The following is a 25,724-nucleotide window of genomic DNA, read 5'->3' on the forward strand; positions in this document are numbered from 1 at the left end:
GCCAGACGTGGCGCAGCGGCCGACTTTGGGTGCAGCCTGCGGAACGTCTCCTGCCAGGCACAGATGAGCATCCTACTGTTGCCGCCGCCGCTGCTGCTGCTTCTTGCAGCCCTTGTGGCTCCAGCCACCTCCGCCACCTCCTACCGACCGGATTGGAACCGTCTTCGAGGTCTGGCCAGGGGGCGGGTGGAGGTGAGTGCGCCTTTTTCCAACCTTAGTACGACAGCTCCACAACCCTGCTGCCCCTCATCCTGGAATACAGTCCACTCTGGGCTCAGGAATGCCGGAATTCTCGAGTCTTCCCCTTTTCCTCCTGCACGGCCCGGGAATCATCCCTTTTATTTCCCAGCCGCAGGATGCCCAGCATCCACTGTGGGAGTAAGAAGCCTCGTCCTTGCGGCCTGGCACTCTGAACCCTTTGCTTTGCTCCAGGCTTGGCCCTACCGTGGGTCTCTGGACACTCAGTCCTCTCTTTTCCAGGCTATAATTTTTCTAAAACTGGCCCTTAAAACTCCACCTCTTTCCTCTCTATGGATAACCCCACTTTTTCCCGTTATCCCTCCCCTCCACCCCGACTTAGTGCCTGGGATTCCAGAATCTCTCTTCTTCTGGTAGGGAGAAAAGACCTTCTAAGCTCCTTCCCTCACTGTACTATGCTGGAGCTGAAGGAGAAGGTAGGGAAATGAGATACCAACACTCCACAGCCGCCCTGGCCCATACCCCCATCATCCTGCCCGCCAATGAATTTCCCTAGAGTCTTCCTAAGTGGTTCATATGCTTGCAGACTCCTCGTGGGCCTTAGTTGGTTATTTATTTATTTATTTATTTATTTTTATTTTTTATTTTTTAACAAAAGGGAATGTAAGGGAGGCATGAAATAGGGAGGTCTGGACTTCCTGTTGGGAGATGGCCTGCCTTCAGGGAGTACAGATAGCCCATCCATCCTCCCAAGTTTGGGAGGAGCAGCCAGATGGTCTATGAAACTGGACCACAGGTGGCTGGCAGGGCTAGCTCTGCATGGGGTGGGGTGGGGACCAGATGGCAAGTGCCTCTAACAGGGCCCTTAGGGTAGTTCCGAACTGTTTCCTTCTAGTCTGATTCTCCCACGAGGTTTTAAGGGCCAAAGGCCATGGTTAGAATTCTACTGACAGCGGGGAGAATGCTGTAACACGTGTCTCTTGGGCATTCTTGGGCTATCAGTAATGTGCAGGCAGGGACCCATGGCTGCCTCTTCTCCCTCATCCTTTACCTGTGGCTCTAGGCCCCGAGCTTTTCAACCTGTACAGACGTCTCCTTGCCCACAGGACCTTTACTTCCGTCCACATCTTGATGATGTTCTTTCAGCTCACAGCCTGACCCAATTCAGTGTTAAGGATGGCATAGTCTTGGCTGTATAGCCAAGCTGGCATGTGAAGGACTCCTGATTTGTTGTCCCATTTCTCTCTCCCCAGACCTGTGGAGGATGACAGTTGAATCGCCTAAAGGAGGTGAGTTTGAAGGAAAGGCTCCCCTAAGGAATAAGGACCATTGATCACTGGCTGGGGGCCAAGTGGGAATCCCTGTTCTGTGAGGCAGGAGACTGGACCTGACTTGGTATATGACCTCACTGTGCCTCATTGTCCATGTCTAGAGGGTCTGAGGCCCTGTTCTCTAATGCTGTGGTTCCTCCCCAGGTGAAGGCCTTTGTCACCCAGGACATTCAACTGTAGTATCCTTTTCCTGTTCTGGGGGAAGGTGGATGGGGAAGGCACCAGGGAGAAGCCTCCATTTTTCCAGAGGTTGAAAATGATGTTTGTCTGTCAAAGAGGCTGATATTAACTGAACGGAAGATTATGAGGAAGTTAAAAATTAAGTAGGGAAAAGAGCTTACTAGTGGAGAGAAGGGCCCTTTACTTCTTTGAACCCTATTCTCACAGCGAATGAGGATTGGACCCCACCTAGGCTTAAAGTAAGTGACCAGCTAAAGGATCCCAGGGATCACCACTCTCTGCCTCTGCTCCCCCTCCCACATCCTTAACATCTCCTGCAGCCACAACCTGGTGATGAAGCACCTCCCTGGGGCAGACCCCGAACTCGTGCTCTTAAGCCGAAATTACCAGGAACTAGAGGTGAGGCATTGGCGGGAGGGGCTCCAGAACAGTGGCTAAGTGCTGATCCCGCCCTTTCTCCATCTTAGCGAATCCCACTCAGCCAAATGACCCGGGACGAGATCAACGCGCTGGTACAGGAGCTCGGCTTCTACCGCAAGTCGGCGCCAGAAGCGCAGGTGCCCCCCGAGTACCTGTGGGCGCCCGCTAAGCCCCCCGAAGATGCTTCAGAGCGAGCCGACCTGTAGCCCCGAGCCACGGTGGAGCTGGGACCCCCTGCCAGCGCCCCGGAGACAGAATGAAGCGCTCAGTATCCCGGGAGCATCTCTCTTGCTGAGGGCCGACGCTAGTCTCCAAAGCAATGGAAATGGGGTGTATGGGGGGGGATTCCTCTTAATCCTCCCTTCCCCCCTCCCCAGCTCTACTAAATCCTCTTCCTCCATGCTGAGTCTCTTCTTGCTTGCTGAGAGTAGATGGTGTGGGAGATCAAATAGGAGTTCCTGAACATCCTCGGGTGACTCCTCCCACTGCCTGGCTGTGGGAGTGAGGTTACACTGGGGGATAATTCACATCTGATGCCATCCCCCTCCCCCCCCAAGACAGCAGAGAGAAGTCAGGATCGTTGAAAACCAATAATTTATCAAAACGCTGCGTGTGTACAAGGGTGGGGTGTTCCGACAGACGGGGTAGCAGTGGGCAGGCGCATTGGGAGAGGCCCGTGCTGGGGGTGGGGTGGGGACAGCAGCCTGCAGCGCAGGCGGTGTGAGCAGAGTGGCTAGACATTCTTGCCGCGCAGGCGCAGCTCATGGCGCCGCAGGTGGTTGTACAGCGACTGCACATAGGTGAAGACGCACTTGGGGTCGGGCTTTTTGCCCATGATCATCATGTCCTCCACCTCCACCAAGGGTACACAGTCCACCAGCATCCTGCAGGGGAGGGGGGCACAGGAGTTGTCAGTGCCAGCCTGCTTCTTGCTGTGTCCCCTCTACCACAAGGTCTTTGTCGAATCCTGCTTGTCTTTTCATAAACTTCAGACTGTCCATCGATCGGAAAGGCTTTCCAGGAAGGGAAACCCACAACCAAACCCAGGGGCCATCCTGCCCATAGGCTAAGGAGGTAGAATTTGAGGGATTGGGGAGTGGGCCATGCCCCACCCTAGGCAGGCAGGTTCTGGCTCTCTGGAGGGCCCATCTCCTGCTCATGCACTGGTGTATTCCTGTTGGTAGTCTCAGCTAGGCCATTATACCCCTGGGGGCCTTCCCCTCTGGCTAGTGTTATTCTACCGTCAGGATTCCCCAGTGACCCACTTTCTCCTAGGAGAGGCTGAGGAGTATTCCAGGAGTGGGTCTTTAACCCCTATCATCTGCGTTGGGTGGAGCTAGAGAGGCAGAGGAGGACCCTAGTCCTATCAGCTGGGTCGGCTGCACCCTACACTGACCTCTTGGTCGCCCTTCTGATTCTCCTTCAGAGTGCTACACTTGATTCAGGAATATTTAAAGCCAGGTGGAACCATAGCCCCTCAGCCCTGGGTGTTGGCAACTGCCTGGAGCTCCCCTTCCCTGCGGTGGGAGCCTTTCCTCCTTACAGCTTTCAGACGGCACACAAGCACAGCCTGTTTCTCTCTTGTCCCAAACTAAGATATCTGGTTTTGCCTCCTGTTTACACTGGCTCCTCGTCACTGGTGCTCAAAGCTTTCATCAGCGGGGAAGACAAAAAGCAAAGATTGCTGCTGTTCCCAGGACATGAGATAGATAACCCAAGACCACGTCCCTTCTGGCACCTGCACGGTCATACCTAGGACTGTGGTAGGGCTGGGGTCTACTCCCAGCTCACCGAAAACTATTTCTGCATTTTGTGGTATTGGAGATTAAAGCTTGAGATGCAAGCTTGAGATGCAAGCTCTCTCCCACTGAGTTACCATCCTAGCTTTCTACATTTTGAGATTAGGGTCTCAGTAAATTGGTGGGGCTAATCTTGAAACCATTCTGTAGTTCAGGCAAGCCTTGAATTTGTGAACCGCCTATCTCAGCCTCTGGCGTAGTTGGAATCACAGCCTAGCTCCTCACCGGGTCTATTACAAAGATGTCGGAGAAGCAGAAAACTTTCTCAGTCTCAGTTCTAACTGGATCAGTCATGGGTGCTGCAGAAGACTCTTCTGTGATCCTACTACACTCCCACCCCACCCCCATGAGACATTCCCGAACCCATTTGAGACCTTGGAAGTACTCAGAATAAGTGACGGGTACCTGGCACTACTGTTGATGGGCTATGTGCCCTTCGGGTCATCATCATCCCACATTTGGGGTTGTTTATCCAGCTGTACCATGGTGAAGAGGCAGACTCTTTCTGGAGCATCTTCCAACTGTAGCTATCTTTGCAGGGATCCCAGCCTCCCTCTCCCAAGTCTGGAGCTCCCTCCTGACCGTAGTGCCTTCCCTGGAGACCTTATAAAGCCATTGTTTATACTGGGGTACATGGTTCAGGCTACCCAAGTGACAAGCCAAACACCAGGCAACTAAAGCAACAGCACGTAGCTGAGTCACACTTTCCTACTGGTCAGAGCTACACTAAGCAAAGCCTTTCTCTTTTGAGTGGCCTGTTGAGCAGGAGCTAAGTCCATATATGACCTAGAGACAGTACCAAGCCTGTTTTTCACACCTGAACCTCTGAGTGTGTGCACATGTGTTCCTTCCCCCAGGGGCCCTGACCCAGGAGAGCACCCTGTGCATCCTTGCTGACTCCATCCCTGCGTCACATTCCTTCCAGCAATTCCTTTGCTCCCTTTGGACCTCTGCCTTTACTTCAGTGTGGTTCTACCTGTGCTCACTGGTGCTGGATAAGACACTGCCCACTTCTGTGATTCTAACCCCCACCCATCTCCCACCTACCTCTATCTACAAAATCGGTGGGAATACAGCAGTGGGTCTAGAAAAAAACCACTAAATGGAGACCCTGGCCTCACTCTGTGACCTGATCCTCCTCTCTTAGCTCCTTGTCTGTAACAGGAAAACCAGTTCAGATTCTTTACTGTGGCCCTGAGGTGATATGAGCAGAGAGAAAAGCCATATGGCTTAGGGGAATCCAGCCAGAAACATCTTCCTGTTGAACTGGTCCTGTTCCCAAGCTCCCCACTTAGGAGAAAGACACCACCAGCTCCCTATATGGCACATTCCAAGTTTGAGTGGCGTCTTGACCCTCTCTTTCTTCAAACCAGATCAGGGAGCCTGTCTTTCTAGTTTGTAAGACAGGGTCATGCAATGTTAATCAGGCTGACCTTAAACTGTGATCCTTCAGCTTTAGGCTCCTGCATGCTCTGGCTGCAGGCAGCACCATCCTGTCCCTTCTGATCCTCTACTTCTGATGCTGCTCCATCTTGAACTTCTCAAGTTTCTCCCAAGGATTGTTCTGGAATCCTAGTCTGAGCACAGCTCTCCCGTTTGGATAACCTTTGGTTCCTGAGTCCTCACAAGGATGTTCAAACTTGAACTATGGTCCCTTCCTTCAACCTCACATCAGGTTCTTTCCTTCCAGGCTCTGCTGTATTCTCCATCTCTCTTTCCATGGCCCTGCTGGGTCTGTTCCTGTGCCTGCCGCTCTTTTTCCTCCCTCAGCCTGAACTGTTCAGACTGGAGTATAGTTTTCTCCTTTTTATAGCTTGCTAGCCTGGGGTCTCCTGTGCTCCCTGTCAGTCTTCCTCCCTGTCACCATACCCTAGCATCACTGAGGGTCTTGCCTGTCTCCCCCTGCTTTTCATACTTTCCCCTTATCCCTCTCAGTGCACTGATGAGCAGATTCCGGTGAAATGAGACAGGTGGGAGAGGCGACATTTCTCACCGTGGGGCCCCAAGCAGGGGTTAGGACTTTTTGGTTTTTACCAGCCCCTTCTGGACCAGACAGCGGTAGAACTCCTGGATGTACGTGTACACGCACTTCCAGTCAGGCTCTCGAAGCCGCACCATGTCCTCTGTATCCAGGAGCTGCGGGCAGTCCGCATGGGTCCTGGGGAGGGTAGGGGGCCAGGAAGGGGCAGGGGGCAGGACCCGGTGGAGGAAGGAGGGAAGAGAGGCCAAGAGAGAAGGGAAGACAGAGACACATACACATACAGAGACATGAGTTCAGTTATGTTCTCAGTGCTGCAGTCTGCCAGCCTCCCGCATGCCCCCTCCCAATGGTGGACGTGCCGCTCACTACCACTAATGGTGCGCGGTGCAGACAAGGGTGGGGGCCAAACCAGTCACAGGTGCAGAGAACTCTTGGGGCAAGCGGGAACGCAGGGAGGGGGCAACGGCATTGGTGCCGAAGTTGGAGAGGAGGGCTGTGCCCCGGGGAGAGGGAGGTGAGGGAGGCGTGAGAGGAGTGGGGGAGGGAGAGGAGGAGAAAAAATCCTGGAGGGAACCAGAAAGGAAAGGGAAGGATAAGGAGATGGAGGAGGGTGCTTGGGTGCAGTGTGCAGAAGGGGCGACGATTCCAAAGTGGAGGGCTTTCGATGTCCTATATAGGCCTATATAGGTCACTCAGGCACGGTGCCTGGACCAGGAGCCTCCTTTTGGAATCTCCAGCCGGGATCCCGTGGGAGCAGGAAGCTCTGGTAATAGTGGGAGGACAGCAGGACAGAAATGGAGAGAGGAGGAAGGAGGGCAGACGGAGGAGGGAGAGGTTATGGACAGGGCCACCTGATGGGTTTTAGCCTGGTCTGGTAGGCGGGCCTGACGCTCCTTCCTTCCGGTGGGCACCTGGCACACTCAGCAACAGGTGAGTGGAGGAGGATGGAAACTCTCTGGGGAAGGGGGTCTCGTCTGCAGACCCACTGTACAACTGGCCACTTCCATGGGGTCTCAGGCTGCTGAGCCCAGCTGACACCGGTAGAATGGGGCCCACACTTACTCAGCAGATGAGAAGGCCATTTCAAAGTTCTGGCGCCGGTTTTGTGGGCTAAGCTGCCCATAGTCAAAAGCCTCAGGGAAGAAATTGTGCACCAGGGCACAGAAGGCCATCCCATCACTCCAGCTGGAGGAGAAGTTCTGGATGTCCACGTGCTTTGGAAGGCAGAAGCACTAGTCAGGACACTGGGAGCAACTTTCCCATGGTTGCTATCCAACCCTCCCCCACATTTTGGCATCCCAGTCCTAGGGCAACTGGGCTCAGGGAGACCTTGTCTGCTCAAGGCTACACAGTAGGTGAGTAGTCAAAACAAGAGCTTCTTCCGGGGGGGGCTATTGAGAAGTCCAGTGCCACTCAACTGAGGCTATGATCATGTTCTAGTCACTCCTTCCCTCATAGAAATTTACTGGGTGGAACACTGAAGGGACCCCAAGAGCAAGATCCGTCTCTGAATCATGTCCACCAACCAAAGGGATCCCCTGAGACAGTCTTCCCATCTGAGAACGGTTTCCATGCTTGCTGCCAGAGCTGTGAGAGCTGTCAAATAATTCTCGGAAGAGGGTGTCAAGCTGCGGAGTTCCACTGGGCTCACCTCGTAGCCACGGGTCTTGGCTCGGCACCAGTCCAGCAACATCTGCTTGATGCTATTGGCGTTGGGGACTCCGAAGCTGGTAGAACGCTGAACAGCTGCACGGGGTGTGCCAGGACCACTGTGGGGGGAGTGTGGGGAGGAGGGTCAGAAGATGCCACTAATGGGCCAGCATGCCCTTTGGACCCCTGGTCTGGTCTACCATGGCCTTCAGCTTTCCTGTCACATTTGTACCCTGTTTCTCCCATCTCTGGCTCCATCCACTGTGCTTCAGGCCCTATCCCCAATACCCAGACCAATCTTTCTGCCCTCTATCACTGACCCTGCAGAGCCTTCTTTCTCTAGTTTCTCAATCATGGCCTTGCGTGCTTGAGATGCTGAAGTCTTGGGCAGACTCTGTGCCTTCATTAACTCTTTTTTCTTCTCTGCCTGGCGTTTTTCGAGGGCTGCCAGGCTGCCAGGACGAGGACTGGTTTGGTCCTCTCGGTCGAAGATACTGGAGGGTGACAAAATGAATATTAGGTTGGAGGAAGAGTGGGTGCACTCTCTTGGCAGCAGACCAGGATCCTTAGCTTGATGCTTTTGGTGTTGGAAGCACTGAAACTTGTGGAGGACAGAGCTCCAGATGCATGGGGTCCTCCTGGGCTGCTCTGGGGCAGTGTTTAGGAGCGGTCTTCTTCTGCATCAAACACCACCAGGTACTTCCACTAACACATGAAAAAGAGGTTAGGGGGAATTGAGGGTGTCCTTAACAGTAAGGAGTGGGTGCCCTTGTCATGCCTGTTTTACAAAGGAGTACATAAACAGAGCCACAAATACAGGATGCTGGAAGCCATGCTTGTCTGACCAGACTTGGTTGCCCGGACTTTTCAAAAGGGGTGTGTTGTACTGCCAAGTTCCAGGCTTTGTGGCATAGGCTGGTAATCCCAGCTACTGAGGAAGCTGAGCCAGAAAGATGACAAGTTCAAGAATCACCTGAGCTACAGACTAGATGACTTAGGATAACTCTGACTCAATAAAAAATTAAAGGTGGCTCACTGGTAAAGAACTTGCCTGCCAGGCAGTGGTGGCACACGACTTTAATCCCAGCACTTGGGAGGCAGAGGCAGGTGGATTTCTGAGTTCGAGGCCAGCCTGATCTACAGAGTGAGTTCCAGGACAGCTAGGCCTACACAGAGAAACCCTGTCTCAAAAAACACAAAACAAACAAAAAAAGACCTTGCCTAGGAAGCACAAGGGCCCTAGGTTGGATCCCTAGGACCGGAACAAAACAAAACAAAGTAATAAAATGAGCACAAAATAGTAACAGTAGTAGCTCAGGCCTCTGAAGACTTTACTGTGTGTCCTTTTATTACTTCTAGTGCTGGAAAAGGAATCCAGAGTCTCCTGTGTGCTAACAAATGCTCCACAACAAACTACATCCCTGTCCTCCCTCTCTGCTATTTAAAAACTACAAGGGACTTTGATGTGTTGGTGTACTCCTGTAATCCCAGAACTCTGGAGGCTGAGGCTTCAGGATCCCAAGTTCAAAACCAGCCTTAGGACATACCATGAGACTCCATCATGTGCCCACCTACCCCCACCCTGCAAGAATACAAAATAAAATAAAATAAATGCAGGCCTAGAATCTCAGATGCTCACGTAGCTGAGGCAAGGAGCCTCAGTGAAGCCTGCTGGACCCCAGACGGAGTTAAATACTAATAAGCTGCAATTTAGGGAGAGACGGCGCCTCAAAGTGAAAAGGTGAAAAGAGGGCCAGGGTGGCAGCTCGGCAGTGGGGAGCCCACCTAGCATACTTCAGACCCTCGGTTCTCATACCCAGTAACTCAAGCAAAGCAAAAGAGCCAGAAAAAATAAATACGTAAGGAAACAAACAAACTTCACAAGGGGTGAGAGGCATCCACACTATTTCCACTGACAATGAGGAAATTAAGGTCTCTTTATAGGATTTCAGAGGACATGGGTGCAGGGCTGGACTTTGCATACAGGTCACTGAGAACTCCTGGAACTTCCAGTGATTGGCTTTCTGTCTGCTATCCTCTGTCCCATGGGGTGTACCCCTCCCTCAGAGTGCCTCAAGTCAGCAGTATGCTCTGTGACCCAGAAGTGGTTTGCAGATATGGGAAGTGTCAGCAAGCAGTGGCAGGTGGGCCCAAGGCTCTCTGTGAGACTCTTGGCATGTGTCTGACCTCCACAAGCACCTTCCACCCCGATCCAGGTGTGGCTGAGGATCCAGAGAGATCACAAAGCAATCAGGACTGCATGCTCATTCTCTCACTCTGTCAGTCTGTCAGTCTGTCAGTGTGCCTTTCCACAGAATGAGTTTGCAGTGAGGTCTCCAGAGGTACTGCCCCGTGCTCACCTGCCCATTTTTTTGGACGAGGAAGAGGAAGAGGAAAAGGTCTTGGTTTGGACCGTGCTGCTGCTGCTGCTGCTGCCATCTGTGGAAAAGGGAGTGAGGTGAGGGCCTGGGCTGGACATGAGGAGGGATGACAATAGCCACAGTGGAGAAAAGAAGGTGGAGGACCAGTGGAAGACACAGAGTGTTTAAGGAGGTGAGCAGGCAGGCAGGCACAGTAGGGAGCAGGTGGCCTTACTCTCCGAGCGCCTCACGAAACTCGACTCCACTGTGGTGGTGCGGGCCGTCTGTGTGCCATCATCTGGAAGGACAGGAAATGGGGCAAAGAAGTGTGTGAAAGGCACAGAGGATCACACTGAGCTCACCGTGGGCCCCACGCCCTGCTCAGCCTCTTACTGGAGTGGACGAGCCGCTCAGTTTTGGTAACCGTGCTGACAGCTGAGCCATCAGCTGCACGCTGACTGTGCCTGGTGGTGGTCTCTGTAGCCATGTTGCTTCGACTCTCGCCTGGCCGGGCCCGTGCCTCCCTCAGTCGCCGTTCTCGTTCCTTGTCCCTCTGGTCTGAGCAGGGGATGCCCCATGCACGTCCAGAAGGGCAGCCCAGTGCCACACAGCACACATGCACAGACACAAGGGGCACACGGGATGGAGTGGAGGCAGCTTGTTAGAAACACCAGTGGCACAGGAAACCAGTGCCTCTCTAGGGATGGATGTGGGGGGACAACCACAACTTGGCCCAGAGCTGACTGTGTGTTGAGGGTGATAGAGTCTGCAGATGGAAGACGGGACATAGAACAGCTACAGTCAAAGGGGTATCTGGATCCAAGACAGGTTTCTACGGGAATAAGAAGCTGAGTCCTGAGGGAAGCAAGCTGGATGGACACAGCAGCCTGAGAGGTGGACCTTCAAACTAGTCCTAGGAAGGACGGGAGCAACTGGAAGAAGGAACACCTAAACCCAGGGAGTGGGTGGAGGTATCAGGAGAAGCGATCAGACTCAGGAAAATGACAGTGAAGAAAAAGGCTGGTAAAGAGGGTTAACTGAGTCTGCAGAAAAAGCAAGCAGGTGACAAGGGGACATCAGGACACAAGCAACCCAGTGGAAGAGTGCTTGTCAGGCTGCAGCAGGCGTCTGACTGCCAGCTGGGGGAGTAATTGTTCTCAGAGAACAACTGTTTCAGAAGTAAATCTACAGTGTGAGGGACAGAAGAGCTAAGGAGCTGTAGGAAAGGGAAGTAGCCACACCCAGGAACAGAGACCAACGGGGTCTCAGCAGGGGGAGGAGCAACTGGGAGGATTATCTGGATTCAAGCAAGCCAAACTGGACAGTGGATAGCAGTTAGATGCAGGGCGAGAAAGGCTGAGGGGGCTGACACAGGGCAAGGAGGCCAGGGAGCGCCTGGCTTGAGGGAAGGCGACATGAGTGGACAACTACTGAGCTGGAGTGTTCACGGGAGGACTCCGGAACGAGGGCAGCAGCTGAGGGATGGAGTGGCTACATCTAGGAGGGCAACTGGCTCTCTACCTCTCTTTCTTTGTCGGAGCTCACGGAGTGCAGCCCGGATGAGCTTCCGCTCTTCAAAGTTTGTAGTCTGGTCCAGCTGTAGATAAAGCAGTTGTTGCATACCTGGGGTCTGCCGATCCCGACCCTCTGCCGGCCCCTAGCCTACCAGAGCTAATTAACATACCATCTTGTCCAGGACGCCTTCATCCTCAATGGCTGTCAGCATCTCTGCACTCAGGGGGCTCCGCCCCTCTGGGCCTTTGTCCACTCGGGTCTGCTCTGGGCCATTCGCTGCTTCCACTGTGGCAGAGGGGGGCTCTGCAGGATCTGGCTCCATCTACAGAGTGTGGAGAGGGTGTAGGGTTTACGCAGGGATGTGGGTGAAACCTGGGTGGAAGAGGATTAGATCCTGGGGCTGCTGGCATAGCATTAAAAATAACCCCAGCAGCCTGCCAGGCCTGCTAATGTAGGTTGGCCATGTTGGTTTCAGGCCCACTGTAGTGAAACCAGCAGCCTTATATAAAGTTTCCCACATATCCAGGATCATACTAATACAAACTGGTAGCAGCAGTAACAACGGTTTCCATTCAGTAGAAGATAGTATCTGTATAAGCACTGAGGATTTTATTGTCTCTGTTAGACACAGAGGAAACTGAGGCTAGGGCAGCTGAACGACTCTCCCACAGGTCCTCTGTGAGTATGATGTGGCCTGTGGGCTGAGCGCAGTGGTTTCAATCCTGAAGTTGAGTTCTTTCTAATCTTTTCATTTCTAGTTTCCTCCTAGGCAGCACAGACCCCTAGGCGCTGGACCAGGACCCGAGAGCTCCTAATAAGGTGTCTGACTGGGGCTACCCCAAGCCGAGACCCCTTGAAGATACCACTTCCTTTCCTTCCCCACCTTGCTGGGACCCACTTTCTAAGGAGCATCCAGCACTGTCCTATCTCCCCTGTGGGATCTCCCTCCCACCTCGCCCCTTGAAGCCAAGGCCCAGCTCAGCTACAGCCTCTGCCTGTCAGGAGGGTAAGGGGAACCGAGGTGGCAGCTGTTTTGGAGAGGCTTGGCCTGGTTGAGACTGCAGGACAGCTGCCAAGGCAAGAGCCTGGCACCTTCTTGTCCCAATATTAGAGGGACATCTCTATACACTGTACCACTCTGTACAGTGAAGTAAACTGAGGCCAAGGCAGCGTTGGCACATCTACAGACACTCAGCAGAGCCAGGCTCAAATCAACTCCCTCCCACAGGCTGACTTACGAGACTGCTCCTGCGAGAATGGCCCGCAGAAGAGCTTCGGCGGGTGCTAAAGGCAGGTGGGTGAGCCACGGGGGTCCCAGCATCCTCAGCTGCCTGGAAGAGGGCCTCGGGGTCGGCAGCAGCCAGCAACAGCTCACTGGGCTCTAGCTCAGACTCCAGGTCCGGCACAAGCGGAACACCCAGCCGTAGGCTCAGCACCTCCACCTGCCTGGTCAGTGCGTCTAGCCGCCGGCTCAGAGCTGCTGTCTCCGCTCGAAGCTCCTCAGCTGCCTGAGCCACTGGCTCTACCGTGGCTAGAGCTGCATCGGCTGCCTGGGTCACCGCTGACCGGCCTGCTTCGGCCACTGCCTGCAGCTCTTGTAATGCCTGGCTCAACCGTTCCTCAAAGGCTGCAGCCATCTCAGCCCCAGGCCCTGGCACTCCTGGCATACTGCTACTGGGGACTCTTTGGAGTACAATGGTGGGACAGTAGCAGGGGCTGCTGTTGTCTATGCTGGCAGTGTCGCAGCTGGTCTGAGGGTGAAGGCAAGGGCAGTAAGCCTGCCCCGCCCCTCCTGGCCTCCCAGCCTGCCACCAGCCAGCTGGAGCAACTGCCCAAATAGAAACCTATTCTGGGCTCCTCTTCGGAGGGGATGGAGGGGGATGGGTAACCTGTTCAGACAGGCAGACAGCCTGTTGCACGGCTCAAGGATTACTAAGACCAGAGCCTCATAGGTGGGAAAAAGGAGGGAGCAGGGCATGGACTGTGAGACTTCTATTTGCTGGACTCCTGCATATCTCTGCTCTCCTGTCCCATTAGTTTAGAAATTCCTGAACAAGTTAAGTTAATGGAGGCGAAAGGAAGATGGGACTTTCGGCAATCTGTTGGAATGTTGTCCCTGAGAGACGTGCTCTAGCCCAGCCATACTACTCAGATCCAACCCCAGACTCTGCACAAGTGCGTTACAGACACATCATCTGTTCTCCTCAAATGGGGAGACAGGAGAGTCGTTAGTGCCAGAGCCAAGTCTTCATTCACAAGAGCCCCATCTATAACCGTCCCTCACGACAGTCACCCCAACCTACTGGGTCCTGCTTTGTTGCCAGAAGGCTGATCTTGTTCACATTCTCTTCCTGTTACCCCTCTGAAGGCCCAAAGCTGATCATCTGACCACCTCACCTCAGTCAAAGTCCCGCTCAGTCTTTCATACGGCACACAGGGCACTACCTGGGCAGCCCACCCGGAATCTCTTCCCCAGCTGAGCTCCCAACCAGCTGATCCTGAGCTTGGGAATGAATAATAGAAGGAATGCATCGTATTCGGTTCCTGTGGCACCTGCTAGGCTGATGCCTCACCTGCCTGGTGCCCCCGACTGCCTGTCTTCATCAGTGGTTCTGCCTCGCCTCAACGGCAAAGATGGTAATCAACAATCTTCTAATGGAGCAGGCTGAGCTTGAATTAGCGTGCGATCTGATCCACACGTTGGGGCCGATGTTCAGTGTTGGGTGGGAACAGGGGTATACATGGCAGAGGCTGCCGTAGGAAGAGGGCCAAAGCCCCTACCACCGTCTGTGAGCTGCAGCCTTCATGCTTGCTCATTAAGAATGAACAGATCCACTTAAGTGCAAGGATCAAAGATTAGCAAGTGGATCCAGGCAGGGTGGCTCATGTCTGCAATGCCAGCACTCAGGAGGTAGAGGCTGGATGATCGCAGAATTCAAGGTCAGCTCTGGCTATATATTTAGATCAATGCCAACCCAGGGTACAAAAGACTCGACGTCCAACAAAACTAACCAACAAAAGATCAGCACATGGGAAGAATGACTTCAGATATGCCTCTGGGTGACATAGCACTGTCACCAACTAACTGTGGACCATTAGTTTCTCTGGCCTCAGTATCTGTGTGTGCAGGGATGGAGGACCACAGTAGAGAAAGCCCACCTACACCCTTAAGCAGTTCCTGGAGGTGGTGAACAGTGAAGCTGGTGGAATGTGGAGAGGCTCACCTTAAAGCTGCAGCCTCCTCGGTTACCGGGAGAGGCATGGCTGAAGGTAGTGACGTGAGTGACACTGCCCAGTCGGGCCACAGTCCCAGGGTTGCTGATGTGGGTGATGGTGTTCTTGCCCCCACTGCTGGTGCTGAGAAGGGTTGGGGGCGCCCGCAATCCCAGAGTCAATTCTGGAGAGGAGAGGGCTGTTGTTGGGGCCAGGTGGAGTGTGGCCAATGCCAGTCAAGGTGAGCCACACCCTGGACACTGACTGCAGCACCTGCCTCGAAAGCAGAACGAGGAGTTGGAGGGGTGCAAGCACTCCATCCCAGCAGTGAGAAGCCTACCTGCTCTCTGGTTGCCTGTGGGCAGCAGCACCCGGCCTGTGGAGGCCTGACCACGGCCATCCTTGATCTCAATGGTAAATGTAGTCTTCATACTGCCCCCTGGCTCCCCAGTGCCGATGGCCACGGGTGGTGGGGTACTGGGCTCTTCTGAGCAGGGCCTGGGCCCCCCTGCTCTGTTTTCAAGGGACCTGGGAGCCAAGCCCCGCCCCCCCGGGCCCTCCTCTTGAGGGCAGCTCTGAAGCTGGGCCAGGGAATGAGCAAGTTCTCTTTGCTTCTTGTGGGAGGAAGTGTCACTGGGACTTGGAGAGGAGGAGTTGCTGGAGGAGGCGGAGGCAGGGATGGTGCTGCTAAGGGAAGGGCCCAGGAGCCTTGTGGGGGTAGATGACGTGAGGGCTGTTCGGGGTGGGCCATCCTGGAGCCTGGCAACCACAGGAGAATCAGATGCGAACTTGCGGACACGGTCTCTCACTGAGCCAGCTCGACGGAACTGGGACAACTGGGACGGTCCTGCAAGGGGGGCTGGCTCTGGGGGAGACAAGAAAGCTGTCAGTGGATGGGTGGGAGAGGGACTGGCCACAACCTAGGGATGGTAAAAAACAAACAGTACCTCGATTTTGGGTTGGCTGTCGGGGACTGAGCACTGATAGGGAGCGTTGGCAGGGTTTTGGTTCAGCCAGGTCTGGTAGGTTGGTGAGTATGTGGCAGCCATAAGGGAGGGTGGGGGCGGGGAAGAAAGGAAAGTGGATGATGGGGTGGTGCTCACGTCACAGACCTCTCCTCAACACCTCTGTAGCCTCCTTACCACACCCACAGCTGAGGCCTGCCCACTCTCCTACAGGACCTCCTTTCTCTCCTGCACCAACCCCAGGGTGACGTGGGCACTCTTAGGGGCCAGGAGTAAGTTAGGGCCAGAGAAAGGTGTCCAGATTCTCCCTACTGATGGGACTAAGGGACACACACAACACCCCCCCCCCTCCTGCTGCCAGTACTGCCCAGAGATCCAGCTGGGAGATGGGTGTACTCCCTTATTGGGGAGAAGAATGTGCCTGAGGTCTGTTGCCTTTCAAGGCTGTAAGAAGGCCTCTGGCCATGGGTGGCAGGAGTGGGCCTGGCCAGGGGCGGAACACCTCAGGGGCTGTTGTGAACAGTGTCAGGGACTGGTTGGCCCTGAGAAGGCTAGAAAAGCATCAGAACCCATCCTACAGGCAGGGAAAGGAGAGGGGGAGAGATGGGACAGGACAGGAGAAAGCAGGGATCCTCACCTGCTCTCTTAGTGTTGGAAGAGCCTCTGGTGGAGTCCAAGGTATCAGAGGGCTCTGTGGGGCCAGGCAGGGTCTGCAAAGGGAACACCACATAGGAAGGGGCTCTCAAACCAAGGAACTCACCTGCCTGGCATTCCCACCTCTCACCCAACTCACCTTGCTGGTGACCATCCCCTGAGAGCTGGAGGGTGCTGGCGACATGGGGGGCTCAGGGCTGAGAGCTTCTGAAGGATGTGGAAGAGGCTCAGAGCTGACTGGAGCCTCAGCAGCAAGACACTGGGCTCCAGTGGGCTCCAGCAAAGGCTCTGGAGAGGCAGTGGTGGGTGAACTGTCAGGGGAGGCAGGTGAACTGGAAGTGCCCCCAGGCGGGGCCCTCAGCAGGAGTGTGACTGTGGTCACATCCTGGCTGGTGTCCTCTGGGGTTGGGGTTGGCTCTCGTACTTCTGTCTGCTGTTCCTGTTGCTCTGGCTCTGGTCCCTGCAGTGGACACACAGGATGCAACCAAGGTTTCTCTGACTCTGAGTGCTACCCCCACCCATGGAGGCCCAAGCCGACAGAGCAGGCCATGCAAAGCAGAGGGGCTGGGCATGGCTTGCTGTAGGCACACCTGCATAAGGAAGGCTAGTCAGTGCCAAAGGTGTTTTGACAAGGACCAGATCCTAATGCCAGTGGTTGGTGATAACAGGAAACTTGCTGGGGACTCTCATTCCTAAAGGACCCACTGTCACAGAGCTAGCCTCAATCTAGTTAATCAGAAAGAAGTCATGCAGAACTAGGCAGCTAGCGTCCTCTGCTGGCTATTAGTGGGAACGGTATGTCTTGAATTCTCATACTATTTGAAGAATAGAGAGGACACTGAACACTACTTATCAGAGGCCTGACAGGCAGGCCCTGGAGAGCCAAGGTAAGGATGCCAGCTGTCTGGAGGCTAAGGGGCGGCATGGGATATGTTTAAACAGCGGTGGTGCCAGGTCTAGACTTGCATTTCTCTCTTTCTGGATGCTGAGCACAGGCTGGGTGGTAGAGGTAGGGGTGGAGGGCAGGAGTGGAGGAAAGAGAGGCACCAGTGTATCCATGAGAGTAGCATTGGGGAAGGAACAGCAACGTGGAGGCATGTAGACAGGCTAGCTTTGAGAGAAAAATCTGAGTCCCAGGTCTGGAGTGGAAGGCATACAGCTGAAGTATAAGAAACGAGATCCAGGGTTTCTTCAAACACTGGCCAGGGGCCAGCTCCCAGTCAAATGATAGCACAGCAAAAGCACACAGGTACTACGCCCCAAACTACCGGCATCAGGAGGCACTGGGCTGTCCTCCCTTCATGCCCATACTCCTTACCTTCCCAGGGTCCAACGTGTGTGCTGCCTGCCTCCTGTTGTCCTCTCGGGAGCCACTACTGGGAAGTCTACTGCACAGTCTCCCAGCCAAGGTGGCAGCTGGAGGGACAGGGCAAGCGTCAGGAAGCGATGTGAGACGTGAGGTGCAGGACAAGGGTGAGTCTACAGAGGACAGGACACCCACCTTCAATCTCCTGAGCTCGCACACGGCGGATGGCGGCTCGGATCAGCTTGCGTTCCTCGTATTCGCCAGCACTCCGCAGCTGTGGGTGACAGGCAGGCCACAGGGGTCGCACCCTGGAATCCAGGTAGGTCTTCCCTTCCTTTCCCCTACCCCTTGCCTGCCCTGAGCCTTACCAGTGTGGTCAACTCCTCTACATCATTCATGGACTCCAGTCTCCCTGCCAGCCGTGCGAGGGCAGCCTGCTGCTCAGCTTCTCGCTGTCGAGAGCTGCAAAGACATCGTGAGTGTAACCACCATTGCATGACAGGGTCTGGAGGATGTGGGCTCAAGGAAAGGGTAAGGGTCAGAGGCCTGAACACTGGCAGAGAAACATGGAGCTGTCTATGTAGAACCTCTAAGCAAACATCAATATCAGTATACCAACATCAGTATCTCTATCTATCTATCTATCTATCTATCTATCTATCTATCTAATCTATCTACCTACCTACCAACCAACATCAATATATATCAACCTATCAGTCTATCTATCTACCTACCCATCCATCCATTCATCCATCTACACATGCCTGATATCCATCCATCCATCCATTAATCCATCTATCTACATATGCCTGGCATCCATCCATCTATCTATCTATGTATTCATCCCTGGACACAGGCACCAATGCCACATGCTACCCACCCTGCACAGCCACAGTTGGTACTCGTTCCCTACCCACACATATCCCTGTGCATTCCAATGCTCACGGGTAACAGACACACCTGCCTCCAAGTGAGCCGATCCTCTGCACATCTGCACTCGAAAACCCAGCCCCTCTGCCACTCACTGTATCCAGTTCTCCTTGTTGTCTTGCCGCTCAGCACGGAAACGTTTGGATGCCAGAGCCTCCTCCTCTCGTTCCAGCTCCTGCCGCTGCAGCTCCCGGATGGCTGAGCGGATCCGCCGCCGTTCTGCCAGATCTGCTGTGACCTCCAGCTGCAATGTAGGTGGGAGTGAGGGGTAGGCACTCTGTCAGGGGCAAAGGACCGGCACCAACTGCCCACAGTTCTGCCTGGGGCACAATGCATGGCTTGTCTCCAGTCTTTCTACCCTAAGCCTTCCACGTGCCTGCCTCCCACTCAGGACTTTTAGGGGCGACCTAACTCATGACACCAAAGATCCCGAGAAGCCCACTGTGCGCTGTGGTGCTGAGACTACCTTCTGTGAGTGCACAGCCTGCAACCACTGACTCAAGCCAGGTGACAAGCAGCCAGGTACTCCTTTGTGGGACTTGACATCTGCTCTCCTGAGTCTTGTTAACCTTTTAGACCAGAGAGCCACAGCAGGAAGAGTGTGATCACCCTTCTGAGCTACTGACAAGGGTCTAAGGAAACGGAAGGTGATTCAGGTAGGTGAAGTCCCCTGGTGATCGATCTATCTACTCCCAGAGTAGCAGGGCCCTGCTGGGAAAGATGTCAGATAGGTAAACTGAGGCAGAAGCAGGCGCTGTAGAGTCCTAGCTCACTGTTTGGCAAGGAGTTACTTTTTCCCTTTTACAGACTTAGGCCTAGTCCTAGCCACTATGGAAGAAGTCAAGACCTAGGGTGGGAAGGGCTGGTCCCCTAGAGAGATAAGGATAAGGTAGCAGCTAGCAAGAGGGTCTACCTAGATACCCCAGAAGTGTCCACGGAGTACAGGAGTTCCCATCAGCTTCTCAGGAAACTGGGGACCAGATAGAAACCAGTTCAGAAAAGTGTACTTTCTATGTGCTCCGCAGGCAATCCTGGTGCCTTCTCCGCATCTTATGGCTAAGTGCCCCCTCAAAGGGATCTTAAGGGGGAGGGCTGGCTCAGAGTCGGCTGGTGTGGGTCTGATAGGTAAACAGGAGCTCGTAAGGGCAGGATGACTAACTTTCCTTTCCAATCTTCTTCCTAGTTGTTTTTTCTCAGTTGGGGAGCTGGGAGGTGGAGGGTGTGCAGAGAGGTTTCAGCAGGGAGTGTGAGCTGGCCCAATTTAGCCACTAACCAGCTTGTATTAATCTGAAGAGAGCAGGCAAAGCTTTGGAGACAGCCCCCTAATATCCACATTCCCAAGGAGCTATGAAGGGCCAGCGCCCTGAAGCCCAGGCTAGATCTGCTCATCAGGTCCTAATCTTCACTCTACAGTTAGAGCATAACCTCCCTGTCATCACTTCTGAATTTACCAGGTGGGACAATGGCCCTTGGGACAAAGCAGAAGATGGGAAGGGAACAGTGACCTGGAGTCATCTCCTCTTGGTTCTAGTCAGTAGTAGAAAAAGGAAAGACAGAACATATTGATATATTTATTAAGACCTAAACTGTCATCGACCCAAAGTGTCAGACCCAGCACTAAATCCCCATGTGCCATTTGTTTGTTTTTTTGAGACAGGGTTTCTCTGTGTAACCCTCGCTGTTTTGGAACTCTCTCTGTAGACTAGGCTGGCCTGGAACTCAGTGATCTGCCTGCCTCTGCCTCCTGAGTACTTGGAGTAAAGGGAGGCACCATCGCGGCCAGCTTCTACCCATCCTCCCTTTAAGATTTATTTTCATTTTCGTGCTTGCATGTGTCTGTATGAGTGGATGCCACATGCATATGGGTGCCCTGGAGCTTAGTTACAACTGGCTGTGAGCCTCCTGATCCGGGTGCTGGGAATCAAATTCAGATCTTCTGGAAGAGGAGCAAATGCTCTTCACTAACTGTTGAGCCCATCCAGACTCTACTCCTGATACGCTATTTTATCTGATAAGAGGGAACTGAGTGTCTTGTTTATGGTTAATAACGTGAGAGTTTGGACCTAGATCTCTGCCTGCAAGTCTTGCCTGAGACAAGATAGCTGTGGTGTTGAGGTCTCTTTGTCATGGTGGGGAACTTTGAGGTCCTGTACCAGAGACCCCTCTAGCCTGCTCTAGAAATGTCAAGGTTGAAGGAGACCTTATGTCAACCAAGAGACTGATGCTCACTTCCCCCAGAACATTTGGAGATTGGTGGCCTTAGGGGACAACTGGTCCAGACTGGTCCAGAGGGTAAAGGTCCAGAGATACAAGGACTTTTGTCTTATGAGTCCTCATTTCCAACCCCCAGAAAAAAAAAATACACTATAGGAACTTTGCCATTTCTACAGCCCCTGGGTACCTCAGTGTCTCCATTTGAAAACTGGGATCCTTCTACTAAATTTCCTAAGTGGAACGGGGTGGCTGGGCCTCACTCTGCTTGCCACTCCCTGGCATCCTTCCTTTTGGGATTGTGGGCAAAGCTCTGACAAGTGTCCCTGCTGTGTCCTGTGTTCCCCACCCTCTCAAACACCAAAGGTCAGACCACAGTGTTTCTACTGTGTCTGGAGTTCCTCATCCTCTCAGTCGCCCCCACTGTGTGTGGAGGGGACTGCGGGAGGGAGGAAAGGAAATACAAAGAACTATTGTCCGCCAGGGGGAAGGGGATGGTTTCCGAAACTGCCTAGTGAAAATTCTCCTGGGAGGAAAGAGGGTGCTTCCTCCTCCTGTAGGAGAATGGAGGGGGGAGGGGACTAGGGCTCAGGTGCTTTCTACACTCGCTGCGGGGAGCGTCTGGTCTACCCAGCGTTCCTATCTTCAGGCTCTCCACCTGCACAAGAAGTGATTCTCCTGCAGGTCCTCCCCTCAATCCCAGACTACAGCGGCCCGCTATGTTGATAGCAACTGGGGAAATGCCTCGCCAGGGGGCGCTAAAGGCCCGCAGGCTGCAGCCACCAGTCCGGGGCTCGCCCACGCCCCACCCACCCAGTCTCCAGCCGGGCGCCGCAGCTGGGAGCCAAGCAGGAAGCCCCCCGCCACCGCCAGCTTTAACGTCCCATCTGCAAAGGAAGGGAGGTTCACAGCACCTAAGCTGCTTCCCTAGGTCACCCGACCGGGAAGTGGCAGGCGTGCAGACACGTGGCAGGGGGCACACGCAGCGTGCTTGTCCTTGGGTGCCCCTGTCCCGTGCAGCCCACCACCCCGTCCTCAGGAATGTGCGGGAGCGGAGCCGGAAACAACTGCGGCTCCCCTAGTCAGCTGGGCACAGCTTTCCCTTATAAGGCCGGGCCCCGCGGGGAGGAGCCGGGCCCGGGACGCCCCCGTTCCTGCCACGAAGCCGGAGGGTGGGACCCTCACAGCTCCGGGCACAGCAATGGCGTGCGTGGGGCGGTGAAGCCCGGGGCTAGGGTGGGCCTGGGGCCGCGGAGCCGAGACAGGGTTGGGTCACGCTTGTCCTTCCCAGGCCCGGGGCTAGGAGGAAGTGCGTCCGGCAACTAATGCTTCTGTTTTCCTCCTAACTAAGAGTTTCCCAGTCCAAACCTTGCATGAGTGGGGGTCTCATGGTTGGAGACTACCCTGGGAATGCGTGAACACCCAGCGTGGCTTTCCCTCTGGAAAACATGAAGGCTCTGACTTGAGGAACGGTAAAGGTGACTGGTGGGCATCTTTGGAGATTCAGCCCTATCTCCTGGCGGCAGAGAGCCTGAAGTGGCTGCCTTTGGCAGTGGTAAACTCAGGATGAGGTTAAGGCTCTTGCCCCAGTTCACACAGGCCAACTGCATAGGGGCGGTCAAGGCAATTAAGCCAAGTGGCTCAAGCCTCGGCCTCTAGGGGAAAGGATTGGTGGTGGTGTGGGACACTTGTAGAGAAAGTAAAATCTGTATATTTTACAGAGATCAGGGCCTGAGTGGAGGGGCTGTGGCCTCTCTTCCCATGGCCTACTGCATGGCCTTGCTGGTGGACACGAATTACTGCTCTACTGTGTTGTTACACTGACTGTGTAAGCTGGTAAACAAGAATGGAGTGGACCAATCCAGTCTCTATTCCAACTTCAGGGTCCATACTTCACCCTTGTCTACCCCCTTTCTTTTACAAGAAACCGAAGCTTAAAGCAGACAAGGACAGACCAGACATTACAGAACGCATAGGGCCCACAGTCTAGCTCTCTCCCGGTTCTTCCAGCCTTTTCCATGACTCTGGGTATCCCAAGACTCCCCTCTGGAGTTTGGGCCCTGATGAAGCTTTTAGCCTGGAGCACCTGGGTATGTGATTTCCCTCCACAGAGGGGCAATATGGCACTTGCAGCATCTGTGACTCTTCTGTAAGACGGTGTGCTCCGCATCCAGCTGTTGTCCTCTGGTTTATTACTCACTGCTGCCCATTCTCATTGGGCATGCTTCCAGGAGTGGGCAGTGCCCAGGCTGCTGGGGAGAGGCAGATCCAGCCTTCCCACACCTGTAGCAGCCCATTGGGTGAGTCCCTGGCAGTTACTGTTTAAACAGGAGATGACAGTTGGGGGTGGGTAGGGACCAGGTCTCAGCACCTGACATGGACAGGAGCATGCCACAAGGGCCTCTGGAGCAGCCAAATGGAACCAACCTGGCGCCGTTCCCCGAGCCTCTCCTCCACACTCCTCCCCCTTCTTATGTACTGACAAGTACATCCCTGGGTTAGCTTTGTCCACCCCACAGTACAGTAATAGGACTACTTACCAGTTTTCGGAGGGCTCCCTCATCCAGCCCAGCTAAGGCCTCATCTGCCATCTTGCTGGCCCCTAGTTCCTTCAGTGTGTCAGCTCCCGCCAAGGTCCCGGTGGCACTCAGAATTCTGCAAGAGGCAGACCTGAGTTAGGTTGCTGGAGATTGTAGAAACCTCGGTCCCCTAGAGTTTATGCCTGGTTCCCTCTCTAGCCCATGACCATCTGTTTCTTTCCTATCCTACCCTGACACATGGTTCTGACTTCTGGCTGGGAACTGTCCTCTACCCTAGGGTGTTTTGCTGAAAAACTCACCAAACCAAGAATAGGTGTTCCTGTTCCAGTCTTACCAGCTTGGCTGCCAGTCTGCCGTGTGATCTAAGATGGCATCCTGACTAAGCCCCAAACAAGGAGAGCCTGGACCTGGATAGAGAAGAGGGCTCAGCAAGGCCCACCAAGCTGTGCCTACCACCAGGGGGTGCACGCTAGTCTCTAGTTACCTGTCATACCCAGTCATCTCTAGGGGCTGCCGAGCCTGCGCCTCCACCAGCCCTCTCTCCGAAAGCTGGGCGTCTGGCTGTGGGCTGAGCCCATGTACACATCTTGTTCCTGCTGTCATTCCCACAGGTATGGGAGCTACATGTGTCTGTCAGTTCTTGGAGCCAGCCTTCTATACATGTACGTTTTGACGCCTTTCCTCCCTATGACATCAGCAGACCTGACCTTGGGGAGCCAGGTGTTCCTCTCTCCCACTTAGAATTCACTCACACTTAGAATTCATTCACAGTTCACGTCCCAACTGGAAGGACCTTGGGAAGCTGATCCACTCAACCTCTCAACCTCTGGACTTCAGGCAAACTGGGAGAATGGGAGATGGCCAAAGATCCATCACGGGAGGTCAGAAAAACTCAGACTCAAAGGACAGGAAGGACCGAACACAAATCTTGGTTACTTCTGCCTTCTGAAGTCCCCTTCCAAAATGCCAATCACTGACCATCAAAATGGATCCCTAAATCTGGTGCCAGTCTCTAGCCTAAATCTCTCCTTCCTAGAGTCCCCAGTGTCTCTGGAATTTGTGAATCCATGGTCTAGCACACCTGGATTGGTTAATGTGATGACTGAAAGGCCTCCGGACCCCCCACCTCCATTGATTCATCCCGAAATCATCCATTTCTCTCTCTCTCTCTCCAACAGTCACTTGGTGTGAGTCACCCCATCCGGTGTATGGGTCTGGGGGAGTCCCAATGCTAATTGAAGTTTGAAGGACCTTTTCTGTTCAAGTCACTGCTAGGGTCTTTCCCTCCTAATCTAGCTACTCTGGGGTAACTCCCCCTCCCCAGTGCCATTTAATGGTCACCAGTCTTAAGTATTGTGGACATGTTGTGCTTCCTCAATGTTGGGAAAGGGTGTTGTTAGTTCCAAACCTAGGTGATAGCCAGGACTATCTGCTCAGAAATTCCTGCCACTGCTCGTCACCATCCTCATGGCTTCATGCTACACAGTTTGCAGTCCTGGAGATTGTTAAGGCCCTGTGGGAGGGGGAGTCAGGATTTGGGAAAGTTTCCTCGAGGTATCAGCTCCCTCAAGATTAGTGTCTCTGGGGATCGAGGAGCCTCTTCGAGGTCCATAGCTACCTTCTCCCAGAGTCTCAGAACTTCAAACCATGTGTCTTTGGAGTTCCCGTGATTTGGCTGGGGCTCCCGGACCTGGGAGTTTCAGAATCTCTGTCCAGACACCCAGGTTTCACACCCCTTTTCCCGGACTCATCCAGACTCCTAGGGTTCCCTCCTCATACTCACCTTTCAGTCCGACCCGCCGTTCCGGCGCGATTTCGTGTTAGTTGTTCGGGACCGGGCAGATGTAGTAGAGACCGGCAGACGGGCGGGAGACGCCGCAGCCCAGGAGCCCAGGCCGGTTCAGCAACGTCCCCTGGACTCTGCTGCAGACGCCTGTCCCGCGGCGCCAGCCAGCTGGATGGTCCCGCCCTGCCAAGCCGTCCCAGCCAATTCTCTGTTGAATCACGCCCCTGCTCGGGTCCTATTGGGAAAATTCAATTTTCAGTCCCCGCCCCTACAAGACTCCCGCCCCTCACTGTTCAGGGATGTTGGGTATTGTAGTTTTGCGACCTACTGCTACGAGGTCCTAGACATCCTCCGGTGGGCTTTGGCAGGATGCAGGCTCTAAACCAAAGTCCGGAATGTGTCACAAGCCGGGCAAATAAGTATCTTGAGATCCTGTAAGCCCTGAGCGGCCCGGACAGCCCCTCCCTGCCCTCCTCTTTGTTCTTGAGACCACATCCTTTCTCCGGACTCCACCCACTAGGGGCCTTAGTACACAGACTGCTCGCCCAATGCTCAGAGTGCGCTTTCGGGACACCTGGTCTGTGCCACCTCAGGGTAAGGACTGGATGACCAGCAGCATCTTGACCCTTATTGTGTCTCCCGGGACCATCTGAGATGGAGCAGGATCAGTCATATCGTGTCTTCC

At 54.1% G+C, this 25,724-nt stretch overlaps 2 protein-coding genes across 4 annotated transcripts; one reads left to right on the forward strand and one right to left on the reverse strand.

Moving 5' to 3' along the window:
* On the forward strand, positions 1–2,529 carry Selenom (selenoprotein M). Its single transcript, XM_028758079.1, has 5 exons — positions 1–192; positions 1,452–1,487; positions 1,674–1,708; positions 2,030–2,108; positions 2,177–2,529. The coding sequence occupies exons 1-5, from the start codon at positions 64–66 to the stop codon at positions 2,333–2,335; spliced, it is 438 nt and encodes a 145-aa protein (XP_028613912.1). The 5' UTR covers positions 1–63; the 3' UTR covers positions 2,336–2,529.
* Positions 2,530–2,706: 177 nt separating this feature from the next.
* On the reverse strand, positions 2,707–25,209 carry Smtn (smoothelin). Of its 3 annotated transcripts, XM_028758082.1 has the most exons (21): positions 25,037–25,209; positions 23,254–23,368; positions 18,598–18,746; positions 17,941–18,034; positions 17,768–17,846; positions 17,585–17,682; positions 16,406–16,726; positions 16,250–16,322; positions 15,595–15,666; positions 14,988–15,512; positions 14,659–14,831; positions 11,604–11,756; positions 11,441–11,516; positions 10,313–10,477; positions 10,155–10,217; positions 9,920–9,998; positions 7,880–8,053; positions 7,561–7,678; positions 6,972–7,123; positions 5,922–6,086; positions 2,707–3,013 (listed from the first exon to the last, which is right to left on the reverse strand). In XM_028758082.1, exons 2-20 carry the CDS (start codon positions 23,302–23,304, stop codon positions 5,942–5,944), a joined length of 2,760 nt encoding a protein of 919 aa, XP_028613915.1. In that variant the 5' UTR covers positions 23,305–23,368; positions 25,037–25,209; the 3' UTR covers positions 2,707–3,013; positions 5,922–5,941. The 3 variants fall into 3 exon arrangements, with proteins under 3 accessions (XP_028613915.1, XP_028613913.1, XP_028613916.1); XM_028758080.1 differs by lacking the exon at positions 5,922–6,086; XM_028758083.1 differs by lacking the exons at positions 2,707–3,013; positions 5,922–6,086 and adding an exon at positions 6,275–6,672 and having other exon boundaries at positions 25,037–25,181.
* Between the last annotated feature and the right edge of the window lie 515 nt (positions 25,210–25,724).

The sequence above is a fragment of the Grammomys surdaster genome, unplaced genomic scaffold (assembly GCF_004785775.1).
Source record: "Grammomys surdaster isolate TR1022 unplaced genomic scaffold, NIH_TR_1.0 126187, whole genome shotgun sequence".
Classification (NCBI taxonomy): Eukaryota; Metazoa; Chordata; class Mammalia; order Rodentia; family Muridae; genus Grammomys; species Grammomys surdaster.

Coding starts and splice junctions, on each gene's coding strand:
- Smtn (XM_028758080.1), bottom strand. CDS start 23,304: ATGGCAGATGAGGCCTTAGCTGGGCTGGATGAGGGAGCCCTCCGAAAA. Junction 15,513..15,594: donor ACAGCCAACCCAAAATCGAG/GTACTGTTTGTT, acceptor TGTCTCCCCCAG/AGCCAGCCCCCCTTGCAGGA. Junction 9,999..10,154: donor TTTCGTGAGGCGCTCGGAGA/GTAAGGCCACCT, acceptor CCTTTTCCACAG/ATGGCAGCAGCAGCAGCAGC.